Below are 16,339 nucleotides of genomic sequence, written 5' to 3' on the forward strand. Positions count from 1 at the left end.
CAGTCAGTGAAGATGTAAATGGAGGAGTCAGTGGGTGAGAGACAGGCTGGGTTGTGGGGGAGGAGAAGGGGGATGAATAGTGGAGAGGTACGTGGGGAGTCAGATGTCACGCAGGTTATGATGTGTCATAAATCCAATGTCTATATTTAGTATATGATTTTTAGTATCCAGGAGGCTGATGAAGTGGAGTTCATAGGCTTGTCCCCAAGAAGCATTTTGTAAGTTTCCTTTTGTAAGTGATCAGGATTAGGGGAGAGACAGAGATTTTCTTGTGAGAATGTGCCCCCACTGGTAATTGGGTATTCTTGCATTTGATAGATTTCAGTATGCATTCATTCTGGTACACAATTGTTTTGTCTTTCCTACGTATTTTCCATCAGGGCATTTAGTGCATTGGATGAGATATATTACATTTCTGGAGGTGCAGCTGTAAGCTCCGGTAATGCTGATGGCTCTGTTGTGGGGTATAGTAATTGTGGGGGTGGTGGAAATGTGTTGGCAGGTTTTGCATGTCTTGTCATGGCGTGATCTGGATCCATTTGGTGTGTTCTGGGCCTGATGAAGTTTGCTTCTGGTGATGAGGTTAATGAGGTTAAGTGCTTGCTTGAAGGCTAGGATGGGTGGCTCTGGGAAGATCTCTTAAAGAATAGGGTCTCTTTCTAGTATGGGTTGCAATTGTTTGAGGATTTTCAGTATGGGTTTGAGGGAGGGGTGATATGTCATAACCAGTGGTGTGCGATTCGTGGGGGGGTTTCTTTTGTACTGCAGCTCACGTGGTATCTGGGGGCTCTTTCAAATGTGCGATCTCTCTCTCTGGAGGAATGTCCCTGTTGGGCGAAAACCTTTTCAAGATTGGTGAGGTGGCAATCCCGGGTGTTCTCCTCAATGCAAATTTGGTGGTATCTGAGGGCTTGGCTGTATATCACAGCTTTTTTAGTGTGTTTAGGGTGACTGCTGGTTCTGTGCAGATATGTATGTTGGCCTGTGGGTTTCTTGTATAATGTGGTCTGTATTTTATCATTTTGGATACTTGATCATAGTATCTAAAAAGGTGATGTTGGTGGTGGAGTATTCAAGAGATAGTCAGATGGAGGGATAGTGATTGTTGAATTTCCGATGGAACTTAATCAGAGATTGCAGGTTTTCAGGCCAAATGATGAAGATGCCATCAATATATCTTAAGTATAGCAAGGGTTTGGTGGTGCAGTCCTTGAGGAAGTTTTCTTCCAGGTGGCTCATAAAAAGGTTGGCATACTGTGGGGCCATTTTGGTGCCCATAGCTGTTCCCATGGTCTGGAGGAAGTGTTGGTTATTAAAAGTGAAATTATTGTGTGTAAGGATGAAGTGTATAAGGTCAGCAATATCTTTAGGTCTGCACTCCGAATTGTAATCTTGCTCCTGTAGATATGTAAGGCAGGCTTAGATGTCATCCTGGTGTGATATTATTAGATTATTATCATACCTCTAATATTAGACGGTATCATATATCTAATTATTAGATATGGTGTGGTCTAATAAAAAGACATCAGATTCACCCAAAGAACATCATCTCCCTAGGTCCTTAGACCAACATGGCTACAACCTGCACCCCTGAAGTGCTTAATGCCTTCTTCACTTCAGTCTTCACAGGCAAGGTCAGTTCCCAGACTACTGCACCAGGCAACACCCGAGGCTGTTGAAGCAGTTGGCTAATGAGATTGAAGAGCCACTGGCCATCATCTTAGAAAACTCATAGTGATCAGGAGAGGTCCCAGATCATTAGAAAAGGGCACAGTGCCCATATTTAAGAAAGAGAAAAAGGAGGATCCAGGGGACTACAGACCAGTCAGCCTCACCTCAATCCCTGGAAAAATCATGGAGAAGATCTTCAAGGAATACATTTCTAAGCACTTGGAGGGGAAGAAGGTGATTAGGAAGAGTCATCATAGATTCATCAACAGAAAATCATGCCTGACCAGCCTGATTGATGTCTATGATGAGGTGACTGGCTTTGGGGGAAACCAGTGGATGTGGTATACCTTGACTTTTAGCAAGGCTTTTGATATTGTCTTCCACAACATTCTCACAGGCAAGCTAAGGAAGTAAGGGCTGGATGAATGGACACTTGAACAGATTACCCAGACAGGTTGTGGAATCTACACCCTTGGAGGTTTTTAAGACCCGACTAAACAAAGCCTTGGCTGGGATGATCTAGTTGGGGATGGTCCTACTGACAGCAGAAGGTTGGACTAAGTGTCCTGACGTCCCTTCCAACCCTAATTTTGTATGATTCTATCTCAAGTAAAGGATCTGACATGAGCTATAGTTACAGCTATAGCCCTTGTTCACTACACAGGGATTTTGGTCAATGGGAATACAAGTCCCCTATAGATATTGCTCTCATGTTGGACACAGGGAAAATTAATTTATCCTTATGATGTCTCTGACTAGCCTGCCATTCTCCCCAACAAGCACTGGGACTGTACAAGCTCTACTACATTTCAAGCCTTGTATCCCTACTGAGGGGAGCAATATTTGTACCTCAGGAGTTTTATATTCTAAATGACTGTCAAACTGGTCATTATGGGGAGAAAAATACAGAAAACGCAGGATAGTTTAGTCAGGGATGAACCTGCCTTGAGTTGTGGGCTTGACTAGATGAGAGGTCCTTTCCAGCCCTAATTCTCTATGATCAGAGTGGAGGAGAACACTAAAACTGAGGGTGAACCTCCTCCAGTAATTAAAGGAATTAACTATATAGTTATTATCATAACTATAACAGATCAGAAAATCAGAATCATTCTCCCCAAAATCATCCAAAGACCACCAAGCACACCCATGTCCTTGTTCATTTCTAGCTTATATGCAGACTTGAGTGGAGGCACAATCTATGCACTGTTGGATAGAAATAACTGGTCCTAAGGTTGTTGGAACTGAAATATTTAAATGGATTTAAATCCTTGGTTTGTGGGAAGTGGAATAAAACCATTATATTGTATACTATTTCTGCACTAATAGAAATGTACTATGTGATATAGCAAATGATTACATATCAGGTAATTAAAATAAAATGGTATAATACATACTCTCGTCCATAGTATTTTGGTCTGTTCTCCACCTGAATTTTGAAAAAAAATAAAATTAACGCACAAATTTCAATCAACAACATGCAAATAGAGTTCAGGCATGTAAATTTCTGAATTACTAATAAAGAGTGTTACATCCAATTCAGATTTCATGCCTAATTGTCCAAACTTTGCAGATTTTAGAAAGATAACTTAAACAAGAGGACCAGAATTCACAATAAACACTCTTAAGAAAAAACAACAGGAGGTAAAAATGGAAAAAACAGTTATATTTTCATTATTCTGATAGCCACGATAATTTGGAATGATAAAACATAGTTGAACTACAGTAAACTGTGTTAGGAGAGATAATTTACTCCATTTTTTCCAATGTGTATTATTTATACAATGTAAAACTTATTTGTCATCTGCTATTTGGTTTCTAAAACCCTTTTTTGCCTGCAGATACCAAGCTGAAGAATTTATGTTCATGGGAGACTTTAAGCCTCCTGTTTCCCCCTAGAGTGACCACTCATCCCTGATTGGGTGGAACAGTCCTGAAATGGAAACATCAAGTCCCCATCCTGGGCTGAATGACTCTGGGACAGCATTTGTCTTGGATTCCTCTGTTCAGCAGGAAGATGGCGATGGAGGAAGTGAGCATTGAGTCCAGCTATGGCAGCAGCCAGGAGGATGCAGAGGCAGCGGTAACCAGGGCTGGGGCTGGCTGGTTGCAAAGGGCATCCCCCCTGGGGTGGGGGCTATGGCACAACCTGTCACTGACTCCTGCCCCTGCTCCTGCAGTGCTGGGGAAGCTCCTGCAGCCATCTGCCCACCCCTATTGCTCTGTGCGTGGTCGGTCATACAGCATAGAGGCTGTGGGAGACCCATTTCCAAGGGCTGGTGGCGGTGATGACAGTCTAGGGGTGGGTGGGCGAGGGAAATACACTCCTCCCCTGCAGGCTCAGGGCAGGCAGTGGGGTTGCACCATATGACTCCCATGCCTGGCTGCCAGCTTCATGTGTCTCAATTTTGCATTTTGAAAAGGTGCCCACTTTGAAATTCCTCAAGGTCTCAGGATTCTGTAGGATCCAAAGTACACTGAAGTCAAGTATTTGGAAGGGTTTACAGCCAAACCCTAGAAAAGTAACATTGCTGCACACCAACTTTGTCCCATATGACATTGATTCTTTGCTCAGCCCTTGATCCTACAAGAAGCTCTGAGCTGACAATCTACTGCACCTTATGAATGTCTTGATTTATCTAAAGCCTTTGTTTTAAATTGCCTTTATTTCTGAATTAATGCATAGTTACAATTTTAGCACAACTGTGTGGTAACTTTCTCTAATCAAGAGTCATGTTTCAGCTATCAATTTCTTTACCAACAGTAAAAAAAAAAACTGGTTTAATACTCCATAAGAATAATGTGGCATGTTTACTAGGTATGGCGTGGAACAGAAGAGTTGAGTAATAACTATTCTTCGAAGAAATCCATAAAGTTAATAGACTTAGCTTCTACACAAATAAGAGATTATCTTTGCACGCTAGTTCACTTAAACCTTAACAACAGATAGCAGAAACATGGTGTAGCAATAAAAAGCACTAAACAAAAAAAAAAAAAGGAAAAGAAAAATCAGTTCTACCTACAGTTTCCAAGTGAAATAAATATCAAGCCAGCAGGGGGCACTTCCTTACAAGGTTTTACACACAAGATTTTTTGTTTAATGACATTTTACAGAAATATACAGATAAAATACTTGTTGTTTGAATATTAATTTTTAATTTGAAAAGCTATTCATTAACTATTTCTACTTTCAGTGTGCTATTAAGAGATCATTTTCTGATGTGACTAAGAATGCAGCTGCCCTCCAGCTATGGCTGTTTGTCTTAGCCTTTGATCCTGACCTCTACAAGCACACTTACTGTGGGGTGGGGGGGAGGAGGGAAAGAACACAGGCAAATTGTCTCTTCTTTTTTTCTCTTTTAAAGAGCTGCATGCACACCTCAGTATTGCCTTATTTACGGAACCAGGACTTCTATTTCACAGAACATGTTCCAATTTCAAAATTGTTTCATCCAGAATTAGGATGAAACACAAAATTTCAAAACTTTTCATCTATTTTTGGATCATTCTATTTTTTTCACTGAAATCAAAGTGATTTAATGATTTCCTTTTCTATTTTGACTTTTTTTTCCAGAAAAAATTTTAAGCAGGTGGCATATATTCAAACAAAAACACATACAAGCTAAATACTGGAGGCTACTGAGATGGACCAGTCCCGACAACTGGCTTACAGGCCGATCCCAGAGAGAGTTGTAATTGATGGGAATCACCTCATTCTGGAGGGCCATCTCCAGTAGTGTCCCCCAGGGACTGGTGCTTGGACCTGTGCTCTTTAACATATTTATTAATGACTTGGACGAGGAGGTGGAAAGCTCAATGATTAAGTTCATGGATCATATCAAGCTGTGGGAAACACAGGCACACCAGAGGATAGGGTAAAGATCCAAGATGACTTGGACAGACTGGATTTATGGGCTGAACAGAATCAGATGAGATTTAACAGGGAGAAGTGCAGGGTTCTTCATCTGGGTAGGAAGAACCTTCACCATAACTACACAATGGGTAGTGGACCTGGGGATCACAACAGACAAGAAGAACATGAGCCAGCAGTGTGATGAGGTTGCTAGAAGGGCACATAGAACTCTGGCATGCATCAGCCGATGTGTTGCCAATAGATGCAGGGAGGTACGTCTCCCTCTCTATTCAGTGTTGGTGAGGCCACAGCTAGAATAGCTGCACTTCAGGAAGGTTGTGGATAAGGTACAAAGAAAGGTCACCCTTATGGTCAAGGGCCTGGAGGATAGGCCCCAAGAGGAAAGACTCTGGAAACTGGGCCTGTTCAGTCTAAGAGAAGGCTAAGAGGTGACTTGATAGCTGCCTACAAGTATGTCAGGGATGCGCATCAGGTTCTGGGCTCTTCAGGAAGGCACCTCAGGGGAGGATAAGGACAAATGGGCATAAGCTAAGAGAAGGTAAATTCAGGCTGGACATAAGGAAAAAAAACTTTGTCTGAAAGGGTCACCAGAATCTGAAACATACTCCTAGCAGAGGTGGTGCACTCACCATCTGTGGAGGTGTTCAATAAGGCTGTGCGAAATTTTGCAGACTGTTTCAATACCTAGACAAATTGGAGGATGGGGCCAAAATAAATCTCATGAGGTTTAACAAGGACAAATGCAAAGTCCTGCACTTGGGATCCCATGCAATGACTGGGGGACTAGACTTACGATGAAAGACTGAGGGAACTGGATGTACTTAGTCTAGAAGAGGAGACTGGGAGGGGATTTAATAGCAGCCTTCAACTACCTGAATGGGGGATTGAAAGAGGATGTAGCACAGTGGTGGCAGATGACAGCAGAAGGAGCAACTGTCTCAAGTTGGAGCAAGAGAAGTTTAGGTTAGATATAAGTAAAAATTTTCTCACTAGGAGGGTAGTAAAATACTGGAACAGGTTAGTCGGAGCCATGGTGGAATCTCCATCCTTGGAAGTTTTTAATACGGCTAGACAAAGCTTTAGCTGGGATGATCTATTTGGGTATGGTCCTGCTTTGAATAGGGGGTTAGACTAGATGATCTTCTGAAGTCCCTTCTAATCCAAAATGTCTATGATTTCTATGATTCAAAACTGTTTCAACTCATTTGAGCTTAAAACAGAGAAACTGAATCAAAACGAAGGAGTTCAAAACAGCCTCAAAACAAAACAAGGCTAGTCGAAACGTTTTGAGTTTCAAAGCAGCCAGCAGCCAGGTGGTGGGATCAGGGGAGAACCAGGGCTGCACCCCCAGCAGCTCCGCAGCCCCATGTGGCTCAGCCAGCAGCACAGCCCTGGTTCTCCCCATCTCCTGTGGCCGGGCTGTGGGAAACCAATCATAGCGCAGGGGAAGGGAACCAACTGTAGTGCTGGGGAGGAGAACTGAGTGATCGGGCTCAGTTCCCTTCCCCAGCTCCCTGGTCCCAGGCAACAGCACCCAGCTTCCCTCCCTCACCTGGCAGTCAGATTGGGGGCCCACAGCTCCGGGAGGACTGGCACAGTCCCCACAGCCCTCTTGGGCCCCCATCTACCTGCCAGATGAGAGAGGCTGTTTTGAGCTTCACCATTATAGGGAATGGGCGAAATGTCAAAACAGCATCACTGTTTCGACAAAGCGAAATGGAACAGTGGTTTTGAATTTAAATGATATTTGAAACAAAACACTGTTCTGTTGAAACCTCAAAACAAAGTCGAAATGGAATGGTACTGTTTCACACAGCCCTAGCGTTCAATATGAGTCTGGATAAACACCTTGTTGAGCTCGTCTAAGCCCAATAACTTCCTTCCCATAGCAGGGGACTGGACTTGATGATCTTGCAGGTCTCTTCCTGTCCTATGATTCTATTCTTTTGGTTCATACACATCACTGTAAATTGACCTGGTACTCTGAATTTGCTGAGGTTAGAAATTAGTGGCAACTGTTCCCCTTCTGATTCAAAGAGCATTAGGAGTTTCTTTATTGACTACAGTGATCTTTGAATCAAGCCTCAATTGAACTTCCTTACAGTTCAATAGATCAACCACTCCTGATAACATCAAACTCCAGAATATCCTGCACAATATCTGCACAGAGGAGCACAATAATATTTTAGTTCTTTGAAAGGCAAGAATAAAATGAGAATAAATTTACATAACGAACAAGAAAAAATCTGAGGCACACACCTCTGAGTAGAAGTCTTCTGTTTTTATATTCACCTTACATATTTGCTATATATTTAAAGAATTAAACAGCAGGGAATATTTATGTGGTCTTCTAGTTATATTGTTGGTTTTAGGTTTCCTAGCTCATATCTGTTGTGATCACATACAGGGGTCAAATTTAGAGGAAAGGGAAACAGGCATTAGTATTGTTAAGTCAAAATAATCAACAAATTAAAAAAAATAGGTATGTTTTAGAGGTTGTCTTTTTGTAATTAGTTAGCATCCAAACATGCTCACCTGAAGTTAGACAAAACCTATATTTAAGCAAAAAAGTAAAGTTACATAATACTGACAACAAAGAATGAACAACCACACAATTTACATTTATGTAACAAAAACCTTCATCTTACTAAACTTGTGAACTAGGCACCAAGTAGATGCTATGCAGCCTCAGTAAGGCCAGGTACATCTGACACTACTGAATGCAACTACCTTTTGTGAGGTGGGGGGACTGGGCTGTGGCTTGTCAACAGACAAAACTTTGTGCTATGGTGCGAGGGAATTATTTTAGCAAAAGATACGCAAGCAAACGCTTGCCTTCAAAGAAACTGAAATAGATTATAGTTCTTAAAGAGAAGTCAGAATCTCAGTTTTTGAGGTTTCATCTTACAGATGAACAGAATAAGCTACATAGTTCTCAATGCATTTCAGAAGGCTTTAGGACTGACTCCACACTGCTGGGGCATTTATTTATTTTCAACTGTCTGGAGAGACTTAGGTTCACAGTATAAAAAAAAGCAAAATAAAATGATGCAGTATACCTAAAAATACTGACAACCTTCCATAAACATTACCAAGAGTTCAGCTCCTTCCATGTCATCTTTATGCAAGAACCTTAATAGACAGAGAGTTCTTACAATATATTTTGAAGATAAAACTCTAGCTTGGTCATACCAGCAGGATGATAAATACCAGACCTGATAGCCTATACCCTGAAATGTCCGTGCATAGATATACCATTATTTACCCAGATCCAAGATGCTCTCCCTGCAGATTCTAGACATGGAAGATTATAAATCTGTTATAATTTTCCATGGACAGAATCTAATTATTGGAGAGTTATCTTAAATTTGTTCCCCTACTGCTGTGGCAGAGAATGCAGAAACAAGAAGCCACCTTCCCCTTCCGCCCCCAGCCCTTGTCCTCTCCCGTACCTGACCAATCCCTTGTCCCCACTGCCTGTCCCCCTACTCCCTGGCCCTCTTCTCTCTTTGCTGCCTGTCCACTTGTGCCTGCCCTCCCTCCTTAGCCCCTGTCTGCCCCCTATACTTCTTGCTCCCCATACCTGTGCATGTCCCCTGCTGTCCAAACTCCATGCCTCCCCACCCACTGTGTACCTTCTGCTGCAGCTCTGCAGTAGCTCTAGCCTAGCCAGGCAGAAGCAGTGGCAGCAGCTCTGGGCCTGGCCAGGTTGGGGCCGGAGAGACCAGAGCTGGAGCAGAAGTTAAGGGGGGTGGGGGGCAGAAGGTATGGTCTCCTTTGTGCTCCCTTTGAGGTGCACATGTGGGCCTCTCCTGCACACCTCTCCAACTGCATGCTGTATCCCCAACACTCCCTATTGCACTAACCACTTTAGCCTGGGGCAAGCAGCAGCTTAGATTCAACATAAGCCTGGGGCCCCAGGTTGAAGCCTGAGCTAAGCCACTGCCTGCCAGTCAGGTCAATACTCAAATCCAGGATAAGGGTTTTTTCTCCATGATGTTTTTTTAGGAAAAAAAGACTCATCTTGGATTCAAGTAAATATGGTAACAGTCTCTATATATTACTGAAAAGATCCTAGTTTATCTCATTTTGGAGTTAGCATGGAGATACAGGCAGTGTTGAGATAACTAAGACCTAAATCATTTTAGACTTTATAGACTGAAACCAATCATTTGACTTGTACTTGGAAACAAACCAGAAACCAGTGTCATTTACTGAACACAGATTTCAGATTAAGGCATTCATAGTTATCTTTTGCACTAGTTGAAATTTCTCTGTGAACTTCAAGGGGAAGCTCCTTATATCTCCATGAATGGGTCTGGGTAAAATCCACCCGGAGATTACTTTCTCCATTTGACGTGAGTTCACACACCCCTGCCGATCAAGGCAGTAGCAGAGAAATCTTCTCTGTGAAGTGGACAAGAAATGCCCAGAATAACTGTCATCTTTTTCCCTGGGAAATCTTCACAACAAAGCTAATTCTGGGGATATATCTGCTTACTTGAGAGAAAGAAAGAAGAAAGCTTTCACCACTTCAAATGCTGCTGAAAATAGTTTTTCACAATATCCATGGCCCCTAACATGCATTACATTTAAGACACAATCAACAGGTTAATCATGCCTTAAATACCAGCCTGGCCACACATGCAAGTCAATTTAAAGTGTGATGATAGAATAAATGATTAACAAAGTTATACTCCATACAATAAATTATGGATATATAATGCAGAATAACTTTGTGGCTCATTTGCATTATGCCTTAAATTGAAGGTGTAGCCACCCATCCCCTGGTACCTGTCAAAATCCTATGCGCCTCCCAGCTGGTCACCACAAATGTTTTTATAGGTCCTGGTGCAGGGGGACCCAGGAATCAGGCTGCTGCAACCAGATACTAGAATCCTTTTGCCTGGGGATAAGTAAAAACCCTGTGCGCCCAGGGTTCAGACAGGTGTCTGTATACAGGGAGCCAGGCTCTCCAAGCACTGGAAACTATGAAACCATGTGTGCTGGCCAGCTGCACAATACATGGGATTCAGATAGTTACCAATGCAGTATTTAGCACCATCCTGACAATGGTCCATCCTGAAAACATTCAAAGAAATAAATTTAAAAATTGGAAACTTAATAGACAGATTAAACCAATAACAATTACCCCACCTTTCAAATATGCTTTTGAAGTTCAGATGGCTCATACTCCAATCTTGATGCCTAAACTCTTAAGCTATATTATCCCTTTTTGTAATCTAATTCTACTGAGAAAAATAAGAACTATTGGGTTATTTAGCCCAGGTCTATACTTTTTCCATTCTGTTGTACCATATTGTTTTCATATGTACATAGTCTGGAGTTTCAGGATTTTATTCAGTGTTTAGAACTAAAGTCATCTTCCTCATAAAAATCTATGAATTAGTTTGGCTAATTTTAATTCATTCTTTTAAATATTTTTTTAAATGACTGCAGCTGAATGCCCCATAACTTTTGGTTCCTATTTTGACCAGAATATTTTGTCTTAGACTAATTTACTCCTGCCAACATACAAAGATTGTAATACAACACTGTACTACAGTGTAAAATAATTCCTTACAAAACTACAGGGAATTATGTAGATGGAAGGGGATATGCCCCAAAGTGGTAGATATGTATTTCAAAGCAATTTACTAGTATCTAAGTCATTGTACTAAGATGAGAAGGAACCTCGAAGAGTTCTACTACTGAATCACCACCACAGAAATAAGATAACCCTGACATCAGTAAATGTTATTTCTCTTTAACATAAATATACTGTAGGATATAATCCTAACATTAATACATCTATAATTAATATACTCTAATCTACCTGTAAATAAGACAAGAAGTAGCTTATTCAAATAGAAAGGAAAAGGGGAGGCCCAAAATCCAGGTGGTTGCAACAGATTCTCTGATTCTCACAAACCCACAGAGTAGAGGAACAAGATCTCAGGCGGCCTATATATGTGCTTGGGTGTGGTGGTGGTGGGGAGTTAATTAGAGCCTTTTCTGGACAGCTGCTCCAATTAAAACAGCTCACTGTCATGTGTGCACGCCCGTGCATACTTAAATACAGTCATGGAAAGTTTTATCTATTCTAAACCTTATTTGATGAAGTTTACCCAATGTGCCCCTGTAGCCATTTTAAAGTGCACTGGGGACTTAATGCACGCAACAGTGAGGCGATGCTGGAGTGTTTTAATTAGAACCGGGATGAGCATGTGTATAGGCAAACTCAGTGCTAGCAGTGGGAATATGTTCATTGCTGGCAATGATGGTTTTCCTCACAGCAAGTTTAATCAGCCATCTCTGTACTTAGAATTATGCCTACATGATTTTATAATAACTTCTAGTGCACTACCCAGAAATACATTTTTTCAACTAAGTTTGGCCTAAAGAAAACTAATTTTAAATCTAAAAGAGAAGATTAGTAAGAGCTGAGAGCTCATAAAAAGGAAGTTTATATGAATTTGCTTCATAGCTAGTTAGTTACAAACTGCACCTCATAACCACCAACAGGAAAGGAGTAAACAAGACTGCAAATCTTCATAAAAAAGAAAAAAAATGAACACACACATCACTTAAGGGAATAGCCTTGCATAATGTACTTGCATTTGAATAAAGTAAAATTCTCACTTTAAAAAAAATATTGTAAGTGCTTATTTAGAAACTCTTACTCAAAATACCTGATGTGTTTAGTTTGCTTCTAAATATAATGATTTATTTTATACCACTAATGTCTAAGCAATTTAATTTTGTGAAAATGCTACAGTGCTATACTTGAGGCAAGAAACAGCATTCTACCTACCTCTTCTTGCTATTAAATTATTACCTATGTGTCAGTCAAGGACAAAATATCCACAGTAGAGCACTCTAGGTTTTGATATAAACATAATATCATAAATCTGTCAGGTTAAGATTCTGGTGTCAGTAGTATTATCATAACACCTGGAGGCTCCTCTGTACAATGGGAACAGAGTCCATAGTACACACAATCCCTGCACACATAATGAGTCTCTGCTCCAAAAGTTTTTATGAAATAAGAATTTGCAGTCTAAATCTTTCCTAGATAATGAGGAGGCTATTATGTTTTGGTTAGACACTTTACAATAAAAGTTACAGCAGAAATGTTTTCCAAACCGTAAGTGAAAACTGAACAGATGGAAAGATGGCAATGTCAAAGCTGATGTTACCAAAGAATATTTCTCAGTGTTGGTGTTCAGGTTGCAATACTCCTCTGCTCTGATGGTTTGTAGTATTTTTATTGTGGCAGTTTCACTTTTATTTTGTTTTGAGAAAAGCGAGAATCAAGATGTATAAATAACTTCCTGTCAGTCCAACACTGCACCCTGAAGAATGCTAGTAGTCTCATGCAATAAATATAGGATTATACTGGAAAGCTTTCTATTCTGTTGTGTTACTGCCTTCATATTCTCTCCCCCTCCCATACACACACACAAACTCTGGTTGGCATTTTTTTAAAAGAGCTTATGAGGCTGATGTAAGGCATGGTTTTTTAGTATGTTATAAATTCAGGCTTGTTACCAAAGTGCAACATTAAATGAACTCCTTAATTGCCCTCATACAACAATCAATATAGTAAATAAAATGTTACAAGCACTAGAAAGTAATAAATAAAGCTTTCTGATAGGCACATCTGCTAATGTTATTGCAACAGAATACAATTGTCTATAAATCTAGCACAAATAGGAAAAAGTAAAAATCAGGAAGAAACAAAACAGCAATTTCTTAAGTAATGTAAATGTAAATGTGTTAGTGAATTCTACAAGAGATAAAAACAGTTTAATCAAGGGGGTTATGAAAGGAATATCACTGCTGCTAAATAGTTAGGAGACAGGGTCAGGTCTAACTGTGAAAAAGTAGTTATTCAGCTTCCAGTCATGAATAAAAGCATAATTAAATGCAAGAAGGAACATCAATTTTACCCTGAATGCAAGCCTCAAGATAACAGAAGTTAAAACATGGTATTTTAAATGTGTGCTTATTTTTTTGGGAATGATTGAGGATGTGTAAGTTTGGATAAGGATTTAAATAAAAATAAAAACAGATGCAAGTGTTGGGCCATGTACAACCTACAACTTTACCATGAGTTTGTAACCAGTAAGAGACAGTGGTCCTTTTGCCAGATAGTAATCACAGTTCAGCGGGTGTTCATACAACAGCTTCCATAGCATTACAGCTGCTGCTGGAAGCATCTACAAATGCTGAATTGTATAATCATATAACGGAATATTATAGGGAAATCTAGTCTGTCATCAAGGGATGTAGAATATACACAAAGAAGAACATGGCTGGTTTTTAGAACCAGCATGCTGATAGTTGGTTACAAACTTACTGAAAATCTGTAGCGTGGACAGAACTTCAGACTAAAGGCAGGGTAGCTTAAAATAGAACATAGCAAAGTTAGAGATGGGAGTAAAGGGATTAAAAAAAGCAGGGGTGGAAGAAAAGCAAAAGGAAGAATGCAGGTGGCAAAGATTTTTGTGAGTGATATCTTTTATTGGACCAATTGCATGGTTAGGACAGACTTCAGCTTTCAAATACAATACATTTCTCTTCTGCAATGCATTTACCAGAAGCCTGATGCAGTGAAGGCAGTTCAGTTTATCAGGCTTGAGAGTTTCTTTATATATGTGTGGTTATGTGCAAGTTTCATAGTTTCATAGTTGGTAGGGTCGGAAGGGACCCAAGCAGATCATCAAATCTGCCGTGGTAGGAAAAAGTACTGGGGTCAAACGACCCCAGCAAGGTGTTCGTCTAGCCTCCTCTTAAAGACCCCCAGGGTAGGAACCAGCACCACTTTGCTTGGAAGTTGGTTCCAGATCCTAGCCGCCCTGACTGTGAAGTAGCGCCTCCTGATATCTAGCCTGAATCTATCCTCTGCCGGCTTGTGACCATAATTTCTAGTCACTCCTGGTAGTGCTCAGGGAAACAGGGACTCCCCAAATGCCTGCTGGTCCCCTCTGACTAGTTTGTAACAGGCCACTAGATCCCCCCTCAGCCTTCTCTTGTGGAGGCTGAACAGGTTCAGGTCCCGTAGCCTCTCCTTGTCGGGCCTGTCCTGCTGCCCCCTGATCATATGAGTGGCCCTCCTCTGGACCCTCTCCATTTTGGCCACATCCCTCCTGAAGTGCAGCACCCAGAACTGGACACAGTACTCCAACTATGGCTTAACCAGTGTCGCATAGAGGGGGAGGATCACCTCCTTGGACCTGCCTGAGATGCATCTGTGGATGCATGACAAGGTACGGCTGGCCTTCCTGACCATGCCCCCACACTGTCGGCCCATGTTCATCTTGGTATCAGTGATGACTCCAAGATCCTTTTCTGCCTCTGCACTGATGAGAAGGGAGTTCCCCAGCCTGTAGGTCTGGTGCTGGTTCTTCCTCCCCAGGTGCATCACCTTGCACTTGTCAGTGTTGAAACCCATCCTGTTCTCATCCGCCCACCCCTGTTGCCTGTCTAGGTCCAATTGCAGCCTATTCCTCCCTTCTTGCGTGCCTACTTCCCCCCACATCTTAGCGTCGTCTGCAAATTTGAACAGGGTGCATTTTACCCCCTCATCCAAGTCACTGATGAAGTGTTTGTGTTTGCATAGCGTCAGAGTATATTTAGTGTTTGTGCTCATGTGCAGTGTGCTTTTCATTTTGCATTTTTCATTTTTCTGTACATTTAATTAGATTTATATTTTTCTAAGGCCAGACAAGGAAGAGGCATCCATTTATTATCATTTGGGAATTATTTTGATTTTGTCATCATGTCAACTTTGAAGTATTATTTCTCATGTGTGTTGTCAAATACTGGATGATTCAATAGACCAGAAGTGATGACTGGACTCCTATACAAAATTTTAAAAAGTACAAACAATAACTGGGAACATAATATAATATAGGTTATAGGACATACATTTTAAAGATTAGAAGACATCCTGTGCATTCATATGCAAGTATTTTCAGGCAGAATGAAAGAGCACTGGGTGCTTCTTGCTCCAGGGAAACAGGTACAGAAATAGAAAGTGCCCATTTGTCAGGTGCCGTCATCTCATCTCCTCAGAGGAAGTATCAATCATCTCAATCAAAAAATAGGCTCAGTGGCTCCCTGCTAGATTTTGACCACCTATAGGAACAAAGACTTAATGTGCAAGGAGTAGCCCCCAAACACCCAGAACCTCAATAAAAACTGGCTCAAACCCAAATGGAGTAGACAGATTTGTCTCACAGCCTTAATGTGGCTGTAGATCAACAGAATAAAGACTCTGATCCAGATCTGAACAACTTCATCTGCAAAGTACATGGAAAACTCCCCAGTACACAACAATTGAACAGTCAAAGCGGATATAACATAGGTTATCGGGGTACTCCACTATCTGCAACAATTCTGCTAAGACTTAGCAGATCCTGGTGGAGTAGAGACTTCTCTTCATGTCCATCAAGCCATAACAAAAAATTCAAGAACTTTTTGTGGCACAAGAAAACCCAGTTTTGTCCAGCTGAGCCTAAACTGTATTACAGACAACATAGGTTCTGTAGAACAAAGTGACCCGGGCAGATGCCATTAAAGTGGCCCTCCATAACAATAGTCAGAACAGACACTAATTTCAATGTACTTCAGCAGTCTACAGGCATAGCAATCCATTATCTGAGTATTATTTTTCCTCCCAGGTCTTTCATTCTTGTTTTATGAAAAATCACCTCTAATGCAACTAGGTTTGTAGTGTTCTTTACAGATCACTGCTGAAGAACTTTCCTTTCTTTTATCAATGTGCATCCA

General features: G+C 41.1%; 1 protein-coding gene across 1 annotated transcript in view; it reads right to left on the reverse strand.

Annotated features, from left to right (window-relative positions):
• The window catches only part of CHN2 (chimerin 2), a 230,455-nt gene that overhangs the window by 93,256 nt on the left and 120,860 nt on the right, over positions 1-16,339 (reverse strand). Inside the window, exon 4 of the mRNA XM_090046649.1 lies at positions 3,066-3,097. Within this exon, the coding sequence (XP_089902775.1) occupies positions 3,066-3,097 (32 nt within the window). The remainder of the gene's footprint in view (positions 1-3,065; positions 3,098-16,339) is intronic.

The sequence above is a fragment of the Crocodylus siamensis genome, chromosome 5, assembly GCF_052110815.1.
Source record: "Crocodylus siamensis isolate JL-2025a chromosome 5, ASM5211081v1, whole genome shotgun sequence".
Classification (NCBI taxonomy): Eukaryota; Metazoa; Chordata; order Crocodylia; family Crocodylidae; genus Crocodylus; species Crocodylus siamensis.